The sequence below is a fragment of the Balaenoptera physalus genome (genome assembly GCF_965194825.1).
Source record: "Balaenoptera physalus genome assembly, chromosome: 3".
In the NCBI taxonomy this organism is placed as follows: domain Eukaryota; kingdom Metazoa; phylum Chordata; class Mammalia; order Artiodactyla; family Balaenopteridae; genus Balaenoptera; species Balaenoptera physalus.
The window spans coordinates 17,275,142-17,300,936 of record NC_138890.1 but is presented as its reverse complement, the minus strand read 5'-3'; the positions used below and the strand labels follow the sequence as shown (position 1 = coordinate 17,300,936).

Genomic DNA, 25,795 nt, shown 5'->3' with positions numbered 1-25,795 from the left:
CCATCCACTAGTTTAGTGCCCTCAGTATAGTGCCCTTGGCAGTGGCTTTCCCAGGCACCCCCAAGCCTGGGCTACAATGGCTTCCTTAAAGAAGAGACTGAGGGAGCCACTCAACCCTGCCTCTGATTCCAGCATATGTGCCCCCAAAGCTCCCTTCGGGGTCTCAGGACCCGGAGGACACAGGGCCTGCACATCTGCATTCCAGGTGGGGCATCCCCATTGGCAGAGGGAGCCTTGCTGCTGGTAGAAGTGGTCCGACTCTCACCGTGGGGTCTGCACTTGGACCTCACCCATTGGGCAGCTGAGTTGGGGGCCCTAGCTGACCCCCTCAAAGCACATCACGTCAGAGTCCTGGTTGGTTACCTAGGGGCAGGGTCTGTGGGTGTCAATCAAGGTCTCCGCAAGTGTGTTCCGGGTGCCTGCTGCCTTCTCTGGCTCCCCAGACAGTGCTCATCCCCTCGCAACCCTCCGCTCGTGCCCTTGGACAGCCCTGGGACAAAGCACCCATGTCTGCCTGCCTTCTTCCCCATTCTCCGTGGGGGTTGGGCTGGGGAGGAGCAGGAGGGGGGACAGCATGGCCTGTCCCCTCCCCAGCAGAGCCCCTTCCCTTGGCCAGGCTCCAGGGGGTGGTCTGTCCACCTCCCTGTGTGTCCCGGCTTGATCTGCGGAGGGCCGGCGTGCAGGCACGGGGCCAGGGCAGGACAGCCAGGACGGCACAAGCCACAGGGCTCAGGAGGGGTCAGAGAGAAGAAGGGGCCCTTGAGGGAACCGGCATCCCTGAATCCAGGTTGCAACCCCTGACCCTCATCGGAAAGTGTTTCGGTTCACGGTGGTTGGGGAGCTCCGACCGTCTCTGCGGCCTCCCCCGTATATCATTAACTCTCCCCAGTTGGGGGTGTGTGTAAAGGGGCCAGGAGAGACCCCGGCGACACCCTGCCGCGCCCGGCTCAGAAAACAATATCCCCACGACGACGACAAGATTAAGCACAAGAGAAAAGTGAAAATGCTGCTGGCGATTCACACGCCCTCGGGAGTGCTGTGTTAAAGCGTGTGAATAGCGAGCTCCCCTCGCGCCCCAGGCCCCTGGGCTGCGCATACCTCCCGGTTGCTATGACTGGCTTGCTATGGCCTAATCGCCGACGAGGGAGGAAATTCATATAAAATATCGAGAGCCATTGTGGGCCTAACGCGGCGTGACAGTGGCTCACAAAGCCAGATTCATTAGCCCCAGCAGGTAATCAGGACGCCGGCCGTGCTGGCGGCCGGGCGGTGTCAGGGGCCGCAGCTATAGTGGGGCGCAAGCTGCATTCCGCTCTCAGGTGGCTCCATCCTTTGTGCAGGACGGGCCAACGGGATTACCAAATGCCATTGCCCATTGCGACACCCCCTCCTGGCCGCCCCGCTAGCTCTGAGACCAAGGAAGGTGGGCTGTGTGGGAAGGGAGCAAACTGCCGGCTAGGGGCTCAGGCCAGTCTCCCATCTCTCCTTCCCTCATGTTGGGGCATTGGTAGGGGAAGAGGTGCCAACCTCTGAATGCTCTAAAAGTGCCCTTGAGGCCTTCATGGGCCAGGGAGACAGACACAGAGCATTTGCTGACCTCTCTGCACGTGCACAGTTACTGCAGGACTTGCTTGTCTTTTGTGGGGTGGCCATCCCTGGACCTGCCTCTCTGCATCCTCCCCCTCCTACAGCCTCTCACCTGCCAGGTGTGCAGAGGCCCAGGCCTGGCCCAAGGAGGCTGAGTGGTGCCTGAGAGGGAGCCGCAGTTGCTGCCCTTGAGTGTGTGCTACGGATGCAGCATGAGTGAGGGCACCGAGTTCTCTCTGTGTCCTGCCAACGATGCTCTGTGGGCAGGTAGGAGCAGAGAGAGGCCCCCACAGAGGCTCCCACGGAGGCCCAGTGCCCACAGGAGCCATTTGCCCTGACCTGGCCTCTCTGTAGTCCTGTCCAGCTGTGAGCACCAGCAGCTGCCACAAAGAACTCCTAACCTGGAAGGCCAGGGAAGACGCACAGAGGGCCCCCAGCTGAGTGGGGACAAGCCTGTAGGATGGGGGATTCTCCTCACATACCTGGCAAGAGAGAAGCTTCCCTGCAGGGCAGTAGAGTGGTGGATCTGGGGTCCAGGACTCCCCACCCTGGGCAGGTGATTGTGGTTGCAGCCATGGTCCTGACGGTGGGGGGGGGGGAGGTGGAGGGGGTCTCCATGGAGACAAGGGAGCCTGCCTCATGGCTGCACCCTCTGCTGACCAACCCCAGCACCAAGGCAGGGAGTCTGACCCAAAAGTCAACACTGCCCAGGGGAGTAGTGGAGCCCCAGGTCTCCAGGGACCGTGGGGCAGGCACGCCCAGGAGAGAGAGGGCTGTCCCTCAGGCCAGAACTCAGCCAGGAGGAGGCTTTGACAGGCAGATCCTACAGTTCCCAAGGAGGAGGTCACACCCCACCCTGCCCCAGGCTGAATCCCCACCCAGCCACCAGATGATAGCAGCCAGGCCCCAGTGACCCAGGGCCTCACTTCACATAGGAGCCGGGCCAGAGATGCACAGCCCACTGCAGGAGCCCGGAGCAGGGGGAGTATTTGAGACCCTTCGTGTTAGCCACCTCCATGTCCCTCTAATGGGGGGGAGTGTGTCAGAGACACCCTTGCCATAGTAAACTCCTCCCCTCTCCCTGCAGAATCCTGTCCTGGGACCTCCCTCCCAAACACCTCCTGGGTCTGGCCAACTTCCAGAGGAGGGGGCTTAGGAATCTGAGACCATAATGGAGCCTGAGTTCAGCTCAGGGATGCATCAGAATCACCAGAGGACTCCTTACAGATATAGATGCCCCCCCCAACCCAGAACAGTGGGCCTGGGTCCACTGGTAGGTCTGCAGTGACCACTGCTGGGGCACCTGGTTACCTGCAGAGCTTCTCAAAGGGTCCACTGGGTGGACTCCACAGACAGAACACCCAGGAGCTTGATCTCATTGGTCAGTGGTCGAATTTGAACCACAATCCCCTTCCAGGAACTTCCACTGCCAGGGGTCACACTCTATCCTCCGAAAAGCGCTCCAGCGCCCCCTCAGGCCAACGGGCTTATCCCAGGAGCCCTCGGCCATCCCCTCCTTTTCATCTGGTATCAGGCCCCCATAGCCTTCCCCTTCCAGGAGAGGACAGGTGGGCCTCTCCTCACTCCCTGTGACTGTGAAGTATGGGGCCCAGCAGGGCAGGTGGGCCCTTCACCTCCTGAAAGCTGCAACTACAGAAACAGCCTGGTGGTCATAGGACCCACTGCTGGGGGGTGCAAGAACCTCTCCTGCGACCCCTGTCTGGGCTCAGTACTCACTGTTGGGCAGCCTGGGAAGGGGGCTGGCCCACTTTGAGCCTTCACACATCATTGGGACTGAGAGGGCCTGCAGGGCCCATGGTGGTGGCTCAGCAGAGAGGAGCCCTCTCTTTCTGTCCGGACCAGTCCTCTCAGCAGTTATAAAAAGATGCGCAGGGCCCAGGGCAGGGAGGCCTCTGGGCGGTGCTCTCCTATCAATCCCGGATAAAAGGGCCTTCTGGGTAATCTCCCAGAGGGAAAATCAGCTCTGGGACAGAGGCTGCAGCCTTCTTGTCCACTTAGAACACAGTCAGTGCTCAATAAGTAGTTGCCAACCACCAGCTTCATGGTGAAATGTGAAAGGCGAGGCCCTTGGAATAATTTTTTTGAACTTTCTTCAGCATATAGGACTTTGGAACTGTATCCATTTTTAATGTTAAAAGGTCCTTTTCTGAAATTATGATAGTCATTTCTTATGTGTCTTATTCTCTCAAAAAAGTAACAACATTTTGCAGTCCTATTTCAGTTCCCAAGTAATTTCTAGTACTTGCCAAGCCTATGAAATCCAAATCTGGAGACAAGATTTGTTAAAATCCCTCTAGTTCTAAAGTTCTGAGACCCAGGGAAGTGAAGTAACTGCCAAAGCCCATCTCACATGTGACACTCAACCCCCATACCCAGGGCTGGGCTGGCCTCGGTGATGATGCAGCCCTGCAAGGCGACTCCCCCTGCCCTCCCCCAGACTCCCAGCTCTTGCCACATAGTACTCCTTCACCTGCCCCAGACTCTACCTCTACCCTTCCATCCATCCACAATTCATCCACCCTTCCATCAATCCATCATCCAGCCAACATCCACCCACTATCCTCTGTCCACCACCACCCATCCATCCATCCACTCACCCATCCACCCACTCTCCACCACCTACCCATTCATTCATCCATTCACTCATCCACCATCCATCCATTCAGCCACCCATCCATCCCAGGCCTGCCCCAGAGCTCACATTGCCAAGCCTACTGTGTGTCCTTGTTCCCCTTACTCTCTTCATCATAAACTGTAAGCTCCCAAAGGCAGGTGACTCAGCACAGCCCAAAGCAAAGAACCTGACTTGCAATAGCAGGGCCTCCCACTAAAGGAATGCGAGGATTCCTCTGGTTCACCCTCCTCTTTCCCAGTGCAGGGATTCCCTCCACCTAACAGTGGGTCATCCAGTTTATGCTTGATTACCGCAAGAACAGGTAGCTCCTTCAACCTTTCAGAAAGCCTGGGTTGTTAGACATTTCATCAGAGAGAGCAGCAATCCACTTTCTTGCAGACTTCTTGCCTTGGTTCTTGAGAATGGGCACCTCGCATCTTACTTATTTTATATTCCTAGTGTGTGGCTCATTATAGACTCTCAGGTCCTGGATGGGTGGATGGATGGATGGATGGTAGAAGAATAAATGGATGGATGGGTGGATTGTAGATGGATGGATGGCTAGATGGTAGAAGAATGAAAGGAAGGGTATATCATTGATACTTTGCATGAACTCAGTAAATAATTGCTAATGAGACAACATCAAGTTTCTGGGGAAGATGGTTTTCTCGATGGAAGATGCTTGTCTTATAGAAAGACTTTGTTACAAGATTCCCTTTCTTCTTCCTTTTCCCAAGCCCTAATTGCACTGTGGGATAAGAGTCCTGGGCTGGAACAGAGCAGGACTGAGATAGCTCAAAAAGCTCATGCAGGCTCTACCGCAGCAACTTGGTAAATTGGCAACATTGGTCCTTAAGCACCCCCGTCTCATAGCCCGTGTCCCCTCCTCCTCTCTTGACCTGCCATAGCCTATTCAAAAGAAGACATTTTGCTGGTGACAGAGGTATTTGCAGTCTCATCTCCAAGATGCAATTCTCTTCCCACAGGCAGGATGGTTCTCTCTCCCCCTCCCTAGCTGCCTCTGTTGTATAATCTCTGACAAGGCTGCTGTCTGTGGCTAAAAACTTTGCTGTAACTGGGGCAGCTGCTGGGCTTCAGACCCTGGTCTGAGTTCTGGTTGTGCCTGCCCCACCCATGACCTTAGGGGAGCCCTGTCCCTCTTCCTCTGTAAACTGAGGCTACTCCAGCCAGTCAGTCATGACCTTCTTGGTTCAAACCCCTGTGGAAATCTGATAAAAGCAATCTATCCAGAAAAACACATGAGTTTTCAGACATGCCCTGGAATTCCAGCTCATGATTTTGGCAGGGTTATGAACCCCCTAAAGTCTGCCCATGGATTCCTGGGTTAAAAGCCCCACCACTGTGGGATGTCATCTGGGCATTCAGGGGGTCTTCCTTCTGCACAGTCTCAGGATGTGTTTTAACTTTTTCTTTGGAAATAATTGTATACTTATAGAAATACTGCAGAAGTCCAGATCTCTTCCTAGGCCTTCCCAGTGCTGACATCACACAAACCCAGCTAGATCCATCAAAACTAAGATCCATCACTACTAACTAAACTCCAGACTTTACCCAGATTTCACACAATTTTCCACCAATGTCCCTTATCTGTCTAGGATCCCATCCCAGGTCCCCAGGCTCCTCAGCCCAGCCCTGCCCTTCATGCCCTTGAGACTGGGAGGAGCTTGGTTAGGCCTTTGGGTTTGGTTTGTCTGATGTTTCCTGATAATTAGATGCAAGTTACGGTTCTTTGGTTAGAATGTCTCAAAGGAGGTGGAATGTCCTGGTGGGGGCCTCGTCTTAGGAGGCACGTGGCATCCATCCGTCTTCTGTCCCGTTGCTGGTGACCGCAACCCCAATTTCTCTGGTAAGGCAGGGTCTGTCAGATTTCTCCAATGCAGTTTTTCCCTTTGTGATTGATCAGTATCTTGGGGAACTACTTAAAGACCTGTGTCTTCAATTTTAAAAGGGACTTTCTTTGCCAGAATGAACCACCTCAAGTTTTTCTGGCTCGTGCTCTTCATAAAGGCTTCTTTTCCTCATGAGCAGTTTAAAGGCCGGCTCCAAGGTGTCCTTGGCCCTCGGGACTTTATTTGTGAGGAGGCCCTCTCTTCATTTAGCAGAAGAGGAAATTGAGGCCCCCAAAGGAAAGAGAAGTGTGCAGGGTCACACAGCTAGTTGGTGACAGAGCAGGGCAGGAATGAGTTCTTTTTCCTCCAAGTTCAAGGGGGAATACCCCTCCCAACCCCCACATACCCTTCCCCTCAAGTGTGTCTGGCAGCCCTGGACTGTTTGCCTGAGCTCGATAAGCAGAGATCTCCAAGCCCTGTTCAGGGCAGAGCAAAGCCCCAGGCCTGCTTTCTCTCCCCTTATCTCAGAAGCTGGAGAAGGGGAGGTGAGGAGGGGCTAGAGGAGGGGGCAGAGCAGAGGCAGAGACAGAGGCAGGATCCTCCTGTAGGAGCTAGCCCTGGGCCCTCAGGGGGCAGACTCAGAGGGAGTTGGGGGAGCATATTCAAGGCTTGGAGAATCTGAGCCTTGAGAAGGGCCACCAGAGAGGGTGCAGTGGGGGAGGCGCCAGGTTGTGTGCAGTGGGTTCCAGGAATGCCCAGGACATACTGGCTCTACCCTGCCCTGGGAGAGGTGATAAGGAACCCCCAGGCCACCAGCTCACAGCCCCTAACGCAGGGTCATTGCATGGGCAGGAGGGAAGATACCAGACCGGGGCCCTGGAAGGGTGAGAATCAGGATCTGAGCCCACCCTCTGAGGAGTTGGAGGCGGGAGACAACCTGAGTCCTTGAGAAGACAAAAATAAGGGTGGGGGCTCTTCTGAGTGGAGGGGCAAGAAGGAAAGGGGTCTGTGTCCATGCAGTTGTTTATTCATGGTGCTTTGAGTCAGCAGAAGGTGGCTCCAGGCTGGCCTGTAACTAATCAGTTGTATTATAAAAGGAAAACAGGGCAGGGTCTTCAAGTGTCTTGAGGAGGCAGCTGCCTGGCTGACATTTGGGAAAGGAAACAGTGAGGGGAGCTGTCTTGAATTCATTCAAGGACAAGCTGAGTAGGGAGGGGCAGAGAGCCAGGTCCCAAGGGGGAGGCCTGCCCAGGTGGGCTCAGACCCTCCTGGACTCCCTGCCCCAGCCCAGGGCCCGTGACCTCTCCCCTGACCAGGCTGTCACTCCCCAACAACCATCTGTGGGATGGGCTGGGACTCCAGGTTAGAAACAAAAGGTGAACAGGACACAGCCCCCAGCTCAGGGAGGTTTCAGGCAGAATGGATGTAAGAGGGTGCTACTGAAGTACCTGGGGAGCCCGAGGGCTCCAGGGCCAGGCGTGGACCGAACCCGGACTGCAGGGTCAGGACCCTGGCCTGTGCCTCAAAGAGCAGGGATGGGGACATGGCAGATGCACATGAGCAGAGAAGCAGTTGGAAAGAACCCAAGGGAAGGACGAGGGCTGAGTGTGGCTGGAGGCCAGGGAGTGGTGGACAGGGCTGAGAGGGCAGGAGGCGGCGCAGAGTCAGCCTGTGTGTGAGTCAAGCAAGGACACAGTGGCAAGAACCGGAGAAGGGCTGGGCAGGGCCAGATGGGCGCTGGACAAAGCGCTCCTCCTACAGTATGTGTGAGCGTGTGTGTGGGCATGTGTGTGCATACCTGTGTAAGAGCGTGTGCCTACGTGTGTGTCTGTGGATGTGTGTGCATACATATATTGGTGAGAGAGTGAGAGTGTGTGTGTGTCTGTGTATGAGTGTACATGCATATATGGGTGAGAGAGTGAGTGTGTGTGTGTGTGTGTGTGTGTGTGTGCGTGTTACATGTGTGTGGATGGGTGGGGGAAGCTGGAAGCTGGAGGTGCCTGTCCCAACTAGGAACCTCTTCTGGTGCAACTGGGAGATACTGCGGGCTGGTGAAGAGCCAGGAGAGGCAGGATGGGCCAGGGCCATGTCGGGAGGCCAGAGCAGCCTTCAGACTTGGGCAGTCCCCAGCCAAGCTGTCAGTGGGAGGCTGACAGGGGAGAAATGAGGAGTCCCTTTCTGGGTTTGTGGCTGGGTGCTTACCACCTGGGAGTTTCCAGAAAGCAGCGAGAGTCCAGGCCTGCTCTGGGCAAAACATGGGGAGTACACAGGTTGGCCGGGGTCTGCAGAGGACCATCCAGAACTGTTGGCAAATCCACAGAAAGAGTCACCAAAAGCAGGGTGGGGCCTGGCAGCTATCAGGAGGCTCGTGCAGAGGGCACTTCCTCAGACACATCTCACACTGTGTGTTCTTGGTATAGGAGTGAATGTGCTTTTTTCAGTGGCAGGTGTGTGGATGTGTACGAAGCTATGTGGATGAGTCTGAGTGTGTGCACATTGCTGGCTGGAACTCTATCTTACCATTTTCCTGCCTCTGCTACCTGCGCTTTGGGACACACATGCTCAGATGCAAACCTGGGAGCAGGTGAGATCATGCAGCTGGAGGAAGTATGGGGAGCAACCCAAAACTTCTACTCACTCCCCAGGGGGAAGCCCACCTGTCCCTCCCCCTCCCAGGAAAAAAGCCTCCAGGGCACTGATGTGGGGTGAGGAGACAGCAGCCCCCTTTGATAACTCTCCTGTAGCCATTTGGAGCCCTAGCAGTGTCCAGTCCTGCAGTGGGGCCTCTGCCCACGAGGAGCTCAGGGACACAGCAGGGCACACACCCCTTGCCTGGCACAGAAGGTCCTAGTTGGTTCTGTTCCTACATCTCTCCTGCTCACTCCACAGCCCATAGCATTTTTTTTAACCTAGGATTTTAAAATTCCTGCTAATCAGCAGGTAAGCTCCACGAGGTCATCTTGCTCCCTGATGTTTCTCCAGCAGGGCTTGGCAAACAGCAGCTACTCCCACACACACACATGTGGAATGGCGAGTCGAGGAGTGAGTCCTATCAGCTCACGTGGGACCCAGGGCACCCCCAGGCCCTTGTCCTCCACCTGGAGCGGATCGTGGCTTGGTGCCCTTGAAGAAATGTTTGCACACACGCAGGAGGCATGATGCATTCATTCATCCCATCTGGGGAAGCCTGGCTGGGAGTCCAGCCTCTGCAAAGTCCAGGCTGTCCCCCACATGCCCTGTACTTCCCTCTGGTCCTGCCAGCCCAACCCCTCCCCACCTGAGGCCCTACCCTTGTGGGCCTCCGCATGCAGAATACCCCTGCCCCCTGCTTTTCCTCTGTCGATTTCCTGCCTGTCCCTTGAGACCAGCTCCTTTAGTCTTCTGTCTACCAGGGTCAGGCTAGGCCTCCCACACCCAGAGACCCCCTGCAGCTGGCCTCGCCAAGGCAGGCCTCCCTTGACTCCCTCACATGCCTGTCTCATCCATTTCGGCCCCACCGGCTTTTCCTTCCCAAGCTCCAGCCATTCCCCACTGGCATTCTGAAAACCAGTGCCACATCCCCTGACTCATTTTCTCCATGTGTAGAAAGAGAAGGCTGCATGCAGGCGGCAGCTCCAATACCAGGTCAGAGTCAGCCTGGATGCGGTTCCTGGAAGGCATTCAGTTCCAGACCCAAGCATGTGGGGCCAGCAGGAGGCGAGGTGCAAATGGAGGCACTGACCTTCGGAAGGTTCCAGAAGAGGCAGCCCTTCAGCTGGGCCTCTCAGTACCTGGTGTCTGGAGTGGAAGAGGGGAAGGGTGTGCAGGCAGAAAAAGAGGCACAAGTGGGCAGCATGTGGGCCAGGAGCCATGCCCTGGGCAGGGCTGTGGGAAGCTTCCAACCAGGACATCTGGGCACGAGGGCTCCACCGTGGGTTGCTGGTACACTAGAAGGAGCCTTTTTTGTATGCCTTTTAATCAATCCGCATGATTGTTTTGAGATTCATCCATGCTCTCTTTTCTGGTATGCTAAATAGAATTCCATTTCATGGATATGCCACAAGTTTTAATTGAAATATAATTGACATATAACATTATATTAGTTTAGGTGTACAGCATAATGATTCAATGTTTGTATATATTGTGAAACGATCACCACAATAAGTTTAGTTAACATCTATTACCCCACACAGTTACAAGATATTTTCTTATGATGAGAACTTTTAAGATCTACGCTCTTATCTTTCCAATATACAATATTATTAACTCTAGTCACCATCTGTACATCACATACCCACGACTTATTTATTTCATGCCACAATTTTTCATCCATTCACCCGTTGTTGGACATTTTGGAGCTGCCAGTTTGGGACTATTACAAATAGAGCTGCAGTGACATTTGCTTCCTGGTCTTTGCAGGGACACAGGTTTCCTCCAGGGTAAATACCTCAGAGGTGAATGACCAGGTCATAGGGTAGGTGTATGTTTTCAAGAAGCTGCCAAACCCATTTCCAAGAGGCAGCACCAGTTTCCTTCCAGCCAGCAGTGTACAGCGTTCTGATTTCTCCACATCCTCACCAGCACTGGTTATGATCTGACTTTCTGATTTCAGCCGTCCCTGCTGTTCTCCATGACAAGTTATGTCCAGCATCTTGCCTTGGGCTCCTTAGCCCTCCGTATACTTTCTTTGGGGCAGCTCTCCCTCCTCCTTGGGTCCTCCCTTGGAGACGCGCGCTCCTGTCCCACCGCAGTCCTGCCTCCCCGACTCCGATTACTGTACCGCGGTTACCGCGCTGCGAGTCTAGCCCACTGTGGGTGCCCAGGACCCAGCCCGGGAAGAGGCAGCCACGCCCCCACGCCAGTCCCACCACCTCAGCCCTGCCGGGTCCTGCCAACCACGTCGCCTCTTTCCGCAGCCACCCGGGAGTCCGCCTTTGTGCACGCCATCGCCTCCGCCGGCGTAGCCTTCGCTGTGACACGCTCGTGCGCCGAGGGCTCCGCTGCCATCTGCGGCTGCAGCAGCCGCCACCAGGGCTCGCCCGGTGAGGGCTGGAAGTGGGGCGGCTGCAGTGAGGACATCGAGTTCGGCGGGATGGTGTCTCGGGAGTTCGCAGACGCGCGGGAGAACCGACCAGACGCTCGCTCCGCCATGAACCGCCACAACAATGAGGCTGGGCGCCAGGTACGTCCGCGGCCCCCGCCCCCATCCTAGGTTGTGAATCCGAGAGCCCTGAGACCACACCCTTGCGGGTCCCTGGGAAATAGAAGCTTTCTGAGCAGGGTATGTGCCCTGGTCCCTTGAGGAGTGTGGCATGGTGTAGGCAGGGTGGTGGGCTGTGGGAGGGATGTATATGGTGGCCAGGCTGGGGGTCTGCTCACCTCCTGCCCAGCGGTGTCTGAAACATAAGGCTGTCCAGTTGCTCCACGAGGTCTAGGGCATTCCCACAGGATGGCAGGTCCACCTATGCAGCTGGGGTCACAAGGAAGGAGGGGTGGGAGAAAGGCCTGCTCTGCAGGAGCTCCTGCACATCCAGGGAGGGAGACGCCAGGCTGCTACACCACAGCGTGGTAAGTTCTACAATGAAGAAATGCACACACACAAGGTGATCTGGACATAGCGGAGAGGTCAGACCCAGGCTGGAATCTCAAAAAAGACTTCTCGCAGAGGTGGTGAGTGGAGACAAGCAGAATAATTGGCAGTTATCCAGGTGAAGGGAAGCCAGGAGAGCCTCTGGGTAGCTCAGAGTTGAAAGCATGCACGTGAGTTAGTCCAGGTAGAATATGGAGAACAGAGGAAGAAAAAGATTTGGGGGATGGAAAGGCTGGCAGAGACCAAGCTGTACAGGGCTTTGTGAGCCCTTCTGAAAAGGGGGCTTAGTGAACTTAGTCAGAGGTTCAGTGGGGAACTACTGATAGGAAGTGATATGTGTAGGGACTGAAAAGTGTTCAGCAGAGTTGGCCCCGGCCTTGGCCAGTGCAACCAGGGCACTGCAGAGAGCTGAAGAGTGAACATTTAACTTCCAGCAACAGGGAACTAGGTGACTCAAATTAATCTTCCGGCTAAAGACAGGTACCAATGTAGGATGAAATGTAAAAAGTACCCTTTAAAAGTATAGAATACTCACCTGTATAAGTTACCTGATTTATCACAAGGAAGATAGTGCAGTACAGAGGGGGAAATGGTCTTTTCAATAAATGGTGCTCAGTCAATTGAATAGCAATGTGGAAAAAAATTAATCTTGACCCCTACCTCACATCATATAAAAAATCAATTTCCCATTTCCAAATGGGAAAGATTAAACAAAGAATGTTTAGAAGAAAACATAGGAGAACATCTCTGTGACCTTGGAGTAGGCAAAGATTTCCTAAACAGGCCAAAAAAGCACTCACAATGAAAGAAAAATGTAATAATGTGGACTATATTAAAATTTATAAAAAGGCACCACCATGAAACTGAAAAGGCAATCCACACAGGAGGAGATGTTCACAATATATACACCCAACAAGTATATGAAAGTTATAGTATAAAAAGAACAAAAAGACTGATAACCCAATAGAAAAGTTGGCTGAAAAATGGAAAGCCACTTCACAGAAGAAAATCTAGAAATGTCCAATAAATATGTGAAAAGGTGATCAATATCATTAGTCATCAAGGAGATGCTCTTAGAATATATGCCCTGGAGAGGGGAGAGTATAACAAATGGAACAGAGCATGGTGGGAGTTTCTGAGGAGCTGGGGTTCTGAGGCTGGTAATTTGTGAAATTTTGTCATATTCCATGCTTATGACATATAAACTTTTGCATGTGTATTACACTTCCATAAAATAATTGTTAAGTGTCAAATAATTAACCATATAGTGAGGAATTAGCAGTCCAAAGTCCAGGAGAAGACAAGATTCTGAACCTGGTGTCTGGGGCAGCTTTTGTCCAGGGGTCATTTGCTGGTCTGGGAAAAAAGTGCCTATGCTGAGCTGCATTTCCAGCAGCCTCACAGAGCTGAAAGGGGCCCACCAAAGGTGCTATGTCTAGGAAAAAACTCCTCGGTTTAGGCTGGGATCCTGAGGAGTAAAGGAAAATCAGAAGTAGACAAGCCCTTATGCACATGTACAGGCTAGGAATATCTCTAGACTGAATGGATTAAGGTGGTCCCAAATTGCTGGTATCCCCATGTACCTGGAGAAAGCAGATAAATCCTCTTTGGAGGATGATAACCTTATGCTAGGCTGAAATTTTTTTCTACAAACAACTTTTCAAACACAATGTTCAACACATAATCAAAGATAACCTGTTAAATGAGTGATAATCAGCAAAACAACAAAACAAAACAACAACAACAACAAAAGAAACAGAAACAAGACTCGAATACTGGAATTATTAGACACAGATTATGAGAAAAAATATGCCTACTTATGTTCACAAAGCTAAAATGTAAGATTTGGGAAAGAATCACATAGAAATTGTAGACCTGAAGAATGAATGGGAGTTTCCAGTTAAAGATGACAAACAAAATACAAATATTTTCCTCTGCATTCTCCTAGAACTCCACTAAAATGACAATGAATTAATTTTTAAGATACATAAATAAACTATTGAGAACATGGAAAACAGAAAAGGTGACAATGGCAACAAAATTTTGAAAGCAAAAAGCAGATAGATGAATACTCAATATCTTAGTACACTCAAGAAAGCTGAATCTTAAGCCAGTAGAGAACTCTGAGAATCAACCAAGGAATTTCTAGTATCAGATATCTTGAGACGTAGAGATAGATATGGGGCTGAAAACAGAAAGACTGGTCATTTGCTGGTCTGGGGAAAAAGTGTGTATGCTGAGCTGTGCTTTCATTTTAAAGTCTATTTTAAAAGCACTTTTTAACGTACCAGCTCTTCTATCCAACCTCTTGCATCCAGACAGCACCCCTCCATCACCATGGCAGAAGTCTGGAGGCTTATTCCCTAAAAAGGGTAAAGCAGAAGGTGTCTGGACTGCTGAGGGTGAGGCTGCCCAAGTAAAAGTAGTCTGTCTACATACACATTTGTCTTCCTAATCTCCTAGTGCCACAGTGAAGCTTGATTACGCTCTAGGCAGGAAAATGGAAGATTCTCCCCTGAGAATCAGACCAACCCAAGAGAAGAGACTTGAAGATATTGAGATGGGGGTTCCCCCAAAAGCAACGTGGCCAGATCACTCTACAGTGAGGGCCCAAATAGATGAATCCCTCCCATGTACAGGAGGTTTCAACAAGATTTTTGGCTCCCCGCTATCAAATATGAGCAGGCAGCCAAGGATCACTGAACATCTGAGGAAGGCCTCCAGCAACCACAAAGGTAAAGACCAAAATAAAGAAAAAAAACCCCAAACTTATGGGAAGGAGACATTGTAAAGAGAGATGAAAACTTCAAAAAACCATCACTATCCCCAGAGAGATAAAACACTGAATCCATAAAATTGGAACAGGATGTTAATTTAAAAGAACATTCAGGGGGGAAAAGAGGCTCTTAGAGATTAAAAATAGGACAGCAAAAAGAAAATTCTCAGCAGAAAGGTTGGAAGAGAGTTGAGACACCCTTCCCACAAAGTAGAGAAAAAAAGACAAGGAGATGGAAAATAGGAAAGGATAGAAAATATGGAGGATCTGTCCAAGAAAGACAATGATGAACATGAAGATGAGGAATTTGGTAAAGAAATAAGACAAGAAGGTTCCCAGGGCTGAAGAGCAGAAGTTCAGACAAAACAGGCCGCATAAATGATTAGCACAAGAAAGGGGAAGACCCACATCAAAGCTCGCTGTGAAATTCACAGCCTATGACACAGAAAAGCCTTCCAAGCTTCCCAGAACACACTTTGGTTTCATGCAAAGGATCAGGAATCAAAATGTCATCAGAGTTTCTAAGAACAACAGTGAAAGCTAGAATAAAATAGTGTAATGCTTTCAGAATCCTGAGAGGGGGAAATAATTTAAGCCAAGGCTTTTATACCCAGCTAAATCATCTTTTCAACTTTAAGTAGAAAAGATTTGTTTTCAGACATGCACATTTCACAAAATTTACCAGAAGGCCTTTGAAAAAGATGTCTCCAAGAAGATGAAATCCATAGATCAGCTGGTGTGTTTGAAAGTCTTGAAGAGAATATTTAGACAACGAAAGGAGTTAGTGAGACTGAACCTGTGATAAGTACATTAAAAACAGCAACAACAAAACATTTTGTAGAAAAGGAAAAGCTATCATGGCATGTGGCTCAACTAAATATGACATTTACCACAGCCCCAATACTGTCAGCACTAAATTTTGATCTAACTGGAATTATGCTATAGTTTTTAGAGTAGGAAGGGGGTTGGGAAAAGTGTGCATCAGAGTTGTGGGGTGAGGTCCCATGGGACCTCCAAGGTGAGAGGTCCATAGACAATGCCAAACACTGAAAAATCAAGAAGTAGCAAGACAAGCATCTTATTAGAGGTGTAGAGGTACAAGGTGCTGCCTCAAGTGGTCAGGAAAGTGCTGTGAATGAGAGTGTGGGGGCAGAACTCCTGTTTTTCTTAACAGGTCTTAGGAACTCTTGGACTCTTCAAAGTATGTGCATATATAACTTTGATCAAAAGTAAAACTAAAACAAGAGACTGAGGAGGCAGAGAGAGGTAGTGGCAGCTCCTCTCTGGAAAAGCTTGGTCACAAAAGAGAAGAGAATGGAGATTAGACAGAACTGGACTGCGGTGGGGGAATGTAATTTACAGATGCCCCTAAAGATGTGCCAGTATGAGAGGGAAGGGTTGAAGAAAGAGCAGGCAGAGGGGGACAGTGTAGAGGCAGCATCTGGACACAGAGCCCACATGAAGCCTTAGATTTATCAATTTCTAGTAGCCACATTTTAAAAGGAAACAGATGAAATTTGTTTTAATAATGAATTTTATTTAACCCAATATAGCCAACATGTTATTGCAATAATGCAATCAATATTAAAATTTTGAATGAGATATTTTACATCCTCTTCTTTTACGAAGTCTGGGGACTTAGTGTGACCCAGCATGTGGTTTGCACTTAACAGCACTTCTCAGTTTGGACCACCAGCCGCATCTCAGGACCTCACATGTGGCCAGTGCCCATCATAGTGGCCAGTTCAGCCTTAGTTCTGATTACACCACGGGACCTTTCACCCCCAGCCCCACTTCTTCCCCCAAAGAGAGAAGGGAAGACAACCTGACGTTGGGATGCCCACAGGAGAAACACACACAATCCTCAGCAACTCCCCTACAATCCGATAAAACCAGCTTCCTGGGCCCTGAAGGTACCCTGTTCAAGCCACTACCATTATCCGTGCTCAGGTCAGCCCCCAGCCTTGCCACCCAGCCCATGTACATCTCCTCTAGACGGAGGTCTTGGGTTTCCCCAGTCAGAATGAACGACTTCCCTCCTGCGCCCCGGCACTTACATGTCACATGTTACAGCCCCTTCTTTCCTTCACTCAACGTAGATGGCCTAGAAGTAGACCCAGCCCAGGAGGGGGCCTCCCAGGCCCTGCCCTCCAGGGATCTTGGGTCTACCGGGGGGCCACATGGCACAAGAACCTGCAGCACCACATGGAAGGGTGGTGCTGGGAGAGGGCACCTGCTCCACCTGGGAGTCCCGGAGCTTTATGGAGCAAGTGGGGGGACTGGGTTTGCCAGGTGAGCGGAGGGGGACTACAGGCAAGAAGTACAGCCATCCTCCGGGGAGGTGGGGAGACTGAGGGCCTGCCCTGACGCCCCCGCTCACGCGCTCCTGCAGGCCATCGCCAGCCACATGCACCTCAAGTGCAAGTGCCATGGGCTCTCGGGCAGCTGTGAGGTGAAGACCTGCTGGTGGTCGCAGCCCGACTTCCGTGCCATTGGTGACTTCCTCAAGGACAAGTATGACAGCGCCTCGGAGATGGTGGTGGAGAAGCACCGCGAGTCGCGCGGCTGGGTGGAGACCCTGCGGCCACGCTACACCTACTTCAAGGTGCCCACAGAGCGCGACCTGGTCTACTACGAGGCCTCGCCCAACTTCTGTGAGCCCAACCCCGAGACGGGATCCTTCGGCACGCGCGACCGCACCTGCAACGTGAGCTCGCACGGCATAGACGGCTGCGACCTGCTGTGCTGCGGTCGCGGCCACAACGCGCGCACCGAGCGGCGCAGGGAGAAGTGCCACTGCGTTTTCCACTGGTGCTGCTACGTGAGCTGCCAGGAGTGCGCGCGCGTCTATGACGTGCACACCTGCAAGTAGCGGGCGCCGCACCGGGCTGGGGGTCCTCCTGGCGGCGGCGGCGGGGGGACTCCTCCATGGATGGGGCGGGGTTCTGGGATGGAGCTCCTGGAGGGTGGCGGGGTCCTCCGTGGTAGGGCAGGGGTGAGGCTCATGAGTGGGATGGAGTTCTTCCCGACAGGTGTGGGGCCCTTCCTGGGGTGAAACTCCAGGGACGGGGCTGCTGGAGGGAGGCGGGGTCCTCTCTGGGGGCGGGGCTCCAGGGGTGGGGATTTAGCCTGCCATTACCTTCCTCCGAAGACCACATGGTTCCCTCCACCTGACCTCGTCCTGTAGAGCAGTATCTCCTGGCAGAACGAGCTGTGGAGAACCTGTGGGGGGCATCTTGTCCCCTTACCCCTCCCACTAAGGTCTGAGGCCCATCCTATGATGATTCAGGTGCCTGGAGGCCTGTGGCACTCCTTCCTCAGTCTGATACCTGCCAACGCTCTCAACCAGGAACCCTATCAGGGAGAGCCTTTGCCGTGCAGAACCGCAAGAACCACCTGGGCTTGGGTGAAGGAGATAGGGCCTGACGGCAGTAGGCTGAGAAAGGGCCTGGAACACGAGGACTGGCTTGTCCTGGCTGCCCTGTGCTGGGCATCAGACACCCAGGCCCTCTTTCCAGTGGCGTTCTGCTGTCACCCAGGCCCCAGCAAGGTGCCACTCAGCCTGGTCTGCTGTGCCTTCTACTTTGCAGCTGACAGAAAGTCCTACGCCTGGCTCTCCCTCCTCCCTGTCTTCACATTCCCACTTGCACCCCATCGCATCCACAGAAAAGGAGCAAAACCTCCTGTTCCAGTCTTGCTGTTGCCTCCCTCTTGGCCTAGCACCTCTCTCCACCTCCCTCATTCACAGCCCCTTGTAAGGGGAAGGCAAGAAGGGAGCCACTGGCCTGTACTGCTGTCCAGGTCGCACTCAGCTCCATACCCTGCCTTGGAGGCTCACTTTGGGTTGGGTTGTTTGGGAGATTAGGAGTCGGGGCATGATGCCACACTGGTGCTACAGACAGAGGACCCAAAGACCCCAGAGGACTGGTCTCCTTCCCAGCCCCTCGTAGCCAGGACAGACCCCCAGGTCCTGCTGCTGTGGCTATGGTGCACCAGACCTACCTGCCACTGGCCACTGTTCTGGAGCCTCTGGTTGGCCACTTGACTTGGCCCTTCTCACGTCTGACTCATCCATCCTGTCTGGGAATGAGCGAGACTGATGGACCTCTCAACCAATGCCTACGGGGACTTCCTGCCAGGTGCTGCCATGCCAAGACCTCTCCTCCTCAGCCTCTGCCACTGTGAAATGTTGCCCAGCCCCCTGTCCCCGAGGCCCTACCCTCCAGGCAGGGGGAAGAGACAGTTGGGGCGGGGGGTGGGGAGGACAAGCTGCATGGCTCGCTAGGGATACGACCTTCCTCTGCCTTGAATTTTGCATTTTTGGTTTTAATTTTATTTCCGATGCTGCTATATCCACCATACATAGGAACTAGACAAACAGATGTGTTATTGTGGTTTTCTTTTTCTTTCTATGAAAGAAATTATTTTAGTCATAGCTTGTGAGTTTCAAACTATGGGGAAAGTAAAAACAAACAAACAAAAACGAAAAGAAGAAACAACCAAACAAACCTGTGGATTGTGCTGGATTTTTGGTGGTGGGTCAGCAAGGCATGGGGCCTGGATTGGTCGTGACCCTCTGGGAGGGGCCACGATGGGAGGTGAGGTGGGCATGCTTAGCTCAGAGACTGCTGGGGCCTCTGCAATGGCCTCTAGAGCCAGAATTCCAGGGGAAGGAAGAAGGATGGCCACTCCAAAGAAAGGAGGAAACAGCCAGTGGTCTTGAAGTCTGGGGCGGGGTAGACTAGAGACCAGGGCAAAAGACCCCAATGGAAGTGCAGAGGAAGGGAAAAGGAGGCCTGCCTGTTGCAGGGGATGTACAGTGCAGTGAGCAGGGGACCATGGCAGCCCCAGGGGGGAGACCCCACACAAGTCAGTGGTGCAGCAGGACATCCACCAAGTCAGCTGAAAGCCACTTCCCCAGACATCCACAACATGCTTCATTCAGTTCACATTTGAGCACCAGCTACGTGGCCATGCTCCCTGGGCTTGGGGACATGGCCCCTGTGTGGGGTCCCCTTCTCAGTCCACCAGGGGGCATTCTAGGAGCCCAGTCTGGTTGGGAGGCCAGACATGTTCCCTCAGCTTGAGGCTCACCAGCCTGAAGCCTGGAAATCAGGCAGCCGCTTCTCTCTGGGCCTGGCCTCCTTCTACCTCCTGCAAAGGCCACTTTAGAAGTCCAGCTCACGCAGCTGGAATCCAGTTGGGAGGTCATGAGGGATATCTCTCAGTGTCAGAGAGCTGCTGCATGAAGCCAAGAACTCCCAGGGGCTCCCTCCTGCCTCCGTCCATCGTCAGGCCAGAGGCCAGAGCTGACACAGGACCCCTGGCCTCCCCTCCACCACAGGGCATAGGTCAGGAGTGCAAGTCTTGGCAGGGCTCAGCAGTCTCTCAATGTATGGTTGGCCAAATCCTGGCATCACGCTCAGAACCTTGGGATGGGGATCTTTCCAAGGCAGACAGGGAGAGCCTCAAGGGATGGGGATCTTTCCAAGGCAGACAGGGAGAGCCTCAAGGGATGGGGATCTTTCCAAGGCAGACAGGGAGAGCCTCAAGGGATGGGGATCTTTCCAAGGCAGACAGGGAGAGCCTCAAGGGATGGGGATCTTTCCAAGGCAGACAGGGAGAGCCTCAAGGGATGGGGATCTTTCCAAGGCAGACAGGGAGAGCCTCAAGGAAAAACGGGGCATCCTGTTGGCAGAAGCCTCACGTTGTCCCTCCATGGCTATTGCCTACATACATCCTCAATCCAGGGTATTTGGGGTACGCATTGCTGGGTGGGCCTCTGAAAACTTGGGCTGAAGGAGTGGCTTTCTCAAGGCCACACCTTCATCTCTCCAAGCCAGGAGCAGAGTCCTTGCTTCTCTCTGTGTCCTTCCATGCCCCCCTCCCCACTACTACCACCACCTCTGAACCCTGCCCTGATATCCAGCCAGACCCACAAGGAGGGAGGAAGCTGAGGAGGCAGGGGTGGAGGGACAGGCTAGGACAGGTGGGGGCTGGGGGGAGATGATGCTGGAGCTGAGGGGAGGAGGCCTAGCCCCACCCTCTCAAAGGTCAGGCCCAGCATAGTCACCCTGAATGAGCCATATGCTGGAAGGGAGGGGGCTGGGGACACACAGGAGCCTCGTAATTGGGAGGCCCATGCCTGCTGAGAGCAGAGGGAGGGAAGCCCAATTCAGCTGACTCCGTGGCTAGACATCAGGGCCACATGGTGTCCTTGAGAGCAGGGAATGAAGGGCCACCCTCTGCCAACAGAGAGTCATGGCTGGCTGGGCAGGGGTCCTGGGCAGGGCTGTGCAGACCCAGTGTGGGCAAGAATATCCACTCCACACAGAGCCCTGCGCTGGGAGAGAGCTGTGGTAGGGTATGGGGGGCTTCCTGGTGGATGGAGTGGGAACCCATCAAGGGAGGGAGGGAGGAGAGAAGGAAACACGGTGATGAGAAGGAAACATGGCTTCATCCCTCAAGACAGGACCCAGGGAACACCAACCCCACCACCTTACCGGCCACAGTGGTCTTTGCTGGAGGCTCCAAGCCACTGAAGACAGAGCCAGAAGAGGCCCAGTGAGGCTAAGGGACTAGAGACAGACGCAGGGCTCTGGACCCCCAAATCCCCTGCTTTCACACCCCAAATCACACATCAGCTTCCCCGGGCTGGCACACCAATGTCCTGCCCCAAGCCCATGGCCTTGTTGGCTCGGGGCTCACTGCTCCCCCCAACCAGGCCCATTTCAGGCCAGGTTACCCACTGTTCCGGGACTGTAGCTGACCACCAGCAATTCCCAAATGGGGCCCCAGGGGTTGGCTGGGTCCAGACAGACTGCAGGCAGACATTCTATAAAGAGGGAGACAGTGATTAAGCGCACAGGACAGTGTCCGAGACTGGAGTGCAGGTGGCCAATCTCACCCACGGGTGTGAGTCACCAGCAGGGAGGACCCCCAAGCCCTCACAGCCCACCAGGCAATAGAGCCAGGTCAGACACTCCACACGGGGGTTAAGCCCTGGAGGTGGGGGGTGACAGGTGCCCCACTCGAGCTGCCTATGGGCCACATCCACAGTGTACAGACAGTACAAATGGTGCAGCACCTCTAAGTTAGGGTATGGGCAGGAGTTGCCCTAATTGGTACCTGCTGGGAACCAGGTGCCAGGGGCTCCTCACATGAAAGGGTAGGGAAGACAGGTTGGGCAGGGGGTGGAGGCATAGCCACAAGGTCACAAGGGTGAGATGCCAAGAGAGGAAGCAGGGACAGAGCCGGGCCTCCTAAGGGAGCAGAGCCCAGATACCCAGAAACAAGAAAGGAGCTACCCTGGGAGTTGATGCAGAGGTAGGTTCTGCCTACCTGGTCTCAGCTCTCTACCAGGTGAGGCACCAGGCTCCCACTCCCCATCGCCACAGCTCCAGGGCAGAGAGAGGCAGAACCCCACCAGAAGAGGCCCATAGGTCCACAGGACAGGCCCCAGTAAATGGGTGAGGGGAGCTAGCAAGAGCCTGTGTGAATGAGGAGGCAAAACTCTCAACTCTCTGCTGGCCAGGAGCAAGCCCCACCCGGAGCCTCAGTTTCCCTCCAGTGCCAGAGGAAGTGGGATGAGGGGGCTCCCCAGGGCCTCTCTGCTCCTGCCTTTTGCTGACGTGGAATGTTCTAACCGGAGCCCCCTCTAGAGCCCAGCTGGCCCCCCTCACCTGCCATGATCAGCATGTCCCCATGAACCCTGGTCCAGCCCCTCAGCCCCTGCCCTTTACCCTCAACTCAGAGGGAGGGCAGAAAACAGGGCGGCCTGCCTGGGCCTCAGAAGCACCTCTCCAGGGAGTTTACAGCCCCTCCCGCCAGCCCTGAAGAAGGAGGAAATGGGCCTGGTGGGCCTGTTCACAGGTAGTTGAGATAGAAGAGGAATAACCATATTAAAGGCCCGGAGGTAGTAGGGCCTCACCCCACCAGGGCCCCCCTTGGCCCAGCCCCCTGCAAATCTCACACCCCCAGGGCAGCAGCTTTGAAGTCCTGGAGGGTGTGTGGCCAGCCCCCTCCTCCTGGGGCCCCCACAGGCCCTCCCCTCCCCCCTCCTCCCCATATTCCCACTTTCTGGGTCCTAGGACCTCAGTTTCCACACACTTCAAGAATGCTCTGAACCACCCCATACCCCCACCCCTATGCTGGGCCAGAACCTCCAGGGCTGGGACCCCCAGAGCAACAGGTGCAGGGCCAGCTCTGGATCACCAAGCCTGGTACAGAGGGCTGAGGACCCCTGGCCAGGTTCCCTGGTCCCACACAGTGACGGCCCTCACTGCCTACAGCAGAGCCTGGGCTGGATGGGCTTTAAGGTCCTGCTGGCCAGGCCTTTGCCCCTGTCCCGAGGGTCTGGTCGGGGGGACATGACACAGCCCATCCTGGGGTCTGGCCTGATGGCCTGGGGTTGCCCCAATCCCTCAGCTCTCCCCTTCAGGGGCCTACCCCGACTCCAGCCCCCTGTCCCTCCCCAAGCTGCTTGGCCCTCTTGCCTGTGACTCGTTTCCCTGTTAGAAACCTGTGTCCCTTCGTGAAACCCTCTGGTTGGGACACCCAAGGACAAGGCATCCTGGCAGTCAGCAGCTTCCTCTCCAGCAGCCCCTTGGCCTCCTGGCCTGAGCAGGAACAGGACACCTTACCCGCCCACACTGCCCTCCAGCCTCCAGCCTCAAGTCCAGCTTCAGTCTGGACTGAACAGACTGAAGCTGGACTTGAGGCTTGAAGTTGTCCCTGGGGACAACCTCCCAGGGTGATGTCCAAGGCTTGGAGGAACAAGACAGCGGCCCTGCAGGGGTGGGAGTGCTGGCAGCCCTTCTGTTCATAGGCACTGACAGGTAAACTGAGACCTACTGGATGAGGTCTCTCTCCCCAGTATGAGTTTATGAAGGCAAAACTACCACATTTTCTCCCTCCCTCTCCCACCATAAAGTAGGGGGATGGGGAGTAGCTAACAGAGGGCATTCCCACCTGCCACACCCCTCACCCCCCCTTACCCCCTCACCTTGGCCCCAGAGATTTGGGTGATGGCCCCTTCGATATCTTCTGGGTCATCTGGGAGGGCTCCCAAGAGGAGGTGAGCATGTGGTACCGTTTCTATGGCTCTGACATCCTCAGTCTGGGCCCCTTAGGCATCCTATACTACTGAGAAGTCCGTGCCTACAGATGCCAGGACCGGGGGTGGGGGGTGTGGTGCCCAGGGCACTAGGGAAGCCCTGGGGAGGGCCCCAGCCTGGGAGCCGCCACCGCCTGGCCTGGCAGCTGGGACAGGAGCTAGTCAGAAGGTGCTAATTGATGTTTAGATCCAGGCTGGCTCCTCAATCACGTCTTTCTCTTTCTCTCTCCCTCTCTCTTTTTTTATTTGAGTCTCTGGAGCACACAGTAAACAGTCATTTGGCTCTCAGGGCCCTGCAAATTGGTGTTTATGGTATAAGGACCAAGAGTCATCCACCCAAACACGGCAGGCTGGGAGGGAGGCGCTGGGCTGGTAGGGATGGCACGCCCTCCTGCCCATGGAGGCCTGGCGCTGGGAGGGCCTTCCCTCCACTCTTAAAGGAGGAGGCAGGCCTGTTTCCAGCAACCCCTGATGCTTGCAGCCCGGCCTGAAGTGAGGAGCCAGCTAGTTCACCCACCAGCAGTGGGCCAGCACTGACCAGAATCCTGCCAGCTGAGCACTTGTGTAGTTGGAGGTGGCCAACACTTGAGGAATTGCCATTAATCCAGGAGGGCTTCTAGGAGGAGGTTTCTGTGAAAGAGAGGACCCTCCAAGGGGAGCTCCAAAGGTTCGCCAGTGCCCTCAGATTCCCCAGGGCTCTGTGTCCAATCACAGCTCCTGTCCAAGCTCCTCTCAGGCTTCCATCTCCTTCAACTTTCTCCAAGTCCCTATGGCAGATGTCAGGACCCTCTACACCCACACCCCCTCCCAACCCCAGAGGCCATCTGCAGAACTAAAGACAGGAATGTGGGGAGGCCCAGGCCTTAATGCAAGAGGTTGAATGGTGGAATTCCAAGACAGCAATGGGAAGGTCTTGGGAGAGAAGGGGGACTTCCCAACCTGTCTGCCCCTTGCCTAAAAACCAGACTGCAGAGAGGCAGGCAGGCCCATGCAGAATCTCCAGCAGGGCTCAACAGCCCTCCCAAGCTCCTTAGCTCCCTCTGCTGCCTATAGGTTACAGGGGTTCATTTCACCTCAACTGGCTCGCCCAGCCTGTCAGCCTGCAACCTACAGAGAGGCAAAGCCGGGAGCCCTGGGGAAGGCTGTTTGATGTTTGGATTTTGGAAGGAGCCCCATAGATCACACGTACTTCTTCCCTGAGTGTTCTTTTAGTTCCCAGGTCTGGGCCGGAGAACAGGAACCTCAGGAACAGAGGACATGGGTCGCACATCCCCAAGCCAGCCCCCTCCTCTTAAGAAACTTCCATGGCTCCCCAGTGCCCATGAGTTGGAGTTGGAGTGCCTCAGCCTGCACCCGTCACAAACTGGTTCCAATATGAGCTAAAGGGGAACCTCTAATCCATGGATGGAGAAATTGACCTGGGCAAGACATGACTTGCCCAAGGGCACTCAGCACGTTAGTCAGGATAGAGTCTTAAGGAAAACTGAGACCTCATATCATACCTTCTGGTCCCACCTACAATTCATTCTCACCTTCCTTCACCCTTGCCTCCATCCCTCCAGTCTCAAGCATCCCCTGGCCTCTGCTGCAGCCTTCTCACCACCTCACTGCCATAACCTTTGTGATTCCTGTATCACTGTCCCCTGGGGACATGGAAGGTCAGTGCCAGCCACACCTCAGGGGCCCATGCAAGGCAGAGGAGAAGCTGTGTATGTGTTGCATGTGGGGGTTGGTGGTGGGGGGATCTGATGCCAAGCTGGCCCATCCCCAGGGCTACAGGCCTCTGCAGGGGCCCTGACCAGCTCCTAGGGCTCAGCTATCTCCCCAGCTCTAGACCCAGCTCCCAACAGATCCACCCTCCCCAGCTCCAGCCCTTGCGCAGGCCAGTCTGAGTAAGCCAGATTATCAGAATGCCTGAGGGGAATGCCCCTTATCTGGGAGGAGAATTGGGAGTGGTTGGGACACCTGCAATGGGCCACCCTTACAACATGTGGCGTCAGTATCAGCTGTCTCTGCAGCGATACCAGGGGGTCCTTGTGTGCGTGCCCACCATGGAGCCTCACCCCAGCTCCCATATCAGGGTCCCCAGGAGGTGGCCGTGAGGAAAGGTGTCCCAGGTCTCAGGTCACATTGCAAACAGGGAAACTGAGGCTGGGAAAGAGGCAGGCCTTGTCCCAGCCTCTCAGAGTCAACGGCACATTGAGCACAGGCAGGACCCATACACTGGGTCACCCCTGCCCTGGAAGCCCACCAGGAAGGGGCT

At 54.2% G+C, this 25,795-nt stretch overlaps 1 protein-coding gene across 3 annotated transcripts in view; it reads left to right on the top strand.

The window, feature by feature from the left end:
• The window catches only part of WNT3A (Wnt family member 3A), a 48,231-nt gene extending 29,432 nt beyond the window's left edge, over positions 1 to 18,799 (top strand). Inside the window, exons 3-5 of one of the 3 annotated variants that reach the window (XM_082456958.1) lie at positions 10,968 to 11,233; positions 16,810 to 17,124; positions 17,679 to 18,799. In XM_082456958.1, coding sequence (XP_082313084.1) covers positions 10,968 to 11,233; positions 16,810 to 17,124; positions 17,679 to 17,684 — 587 coding nt within the window. In that variant the 3' untranslated portion in view covers positions 17,685 to 18,799. Of the gene's footprint in view, positions 1 to 10,967; positions 11,234 to 16,809 lie in introns of all 3 variants that reach the window. The other 2 variants (XM_082456957.1, XM_082456956.1) reach the window with 2 other exon arrangements.
• The last annotated feature ends 6,996 nt before the right edge of the window (positions 18,800 to 25,795 follow it).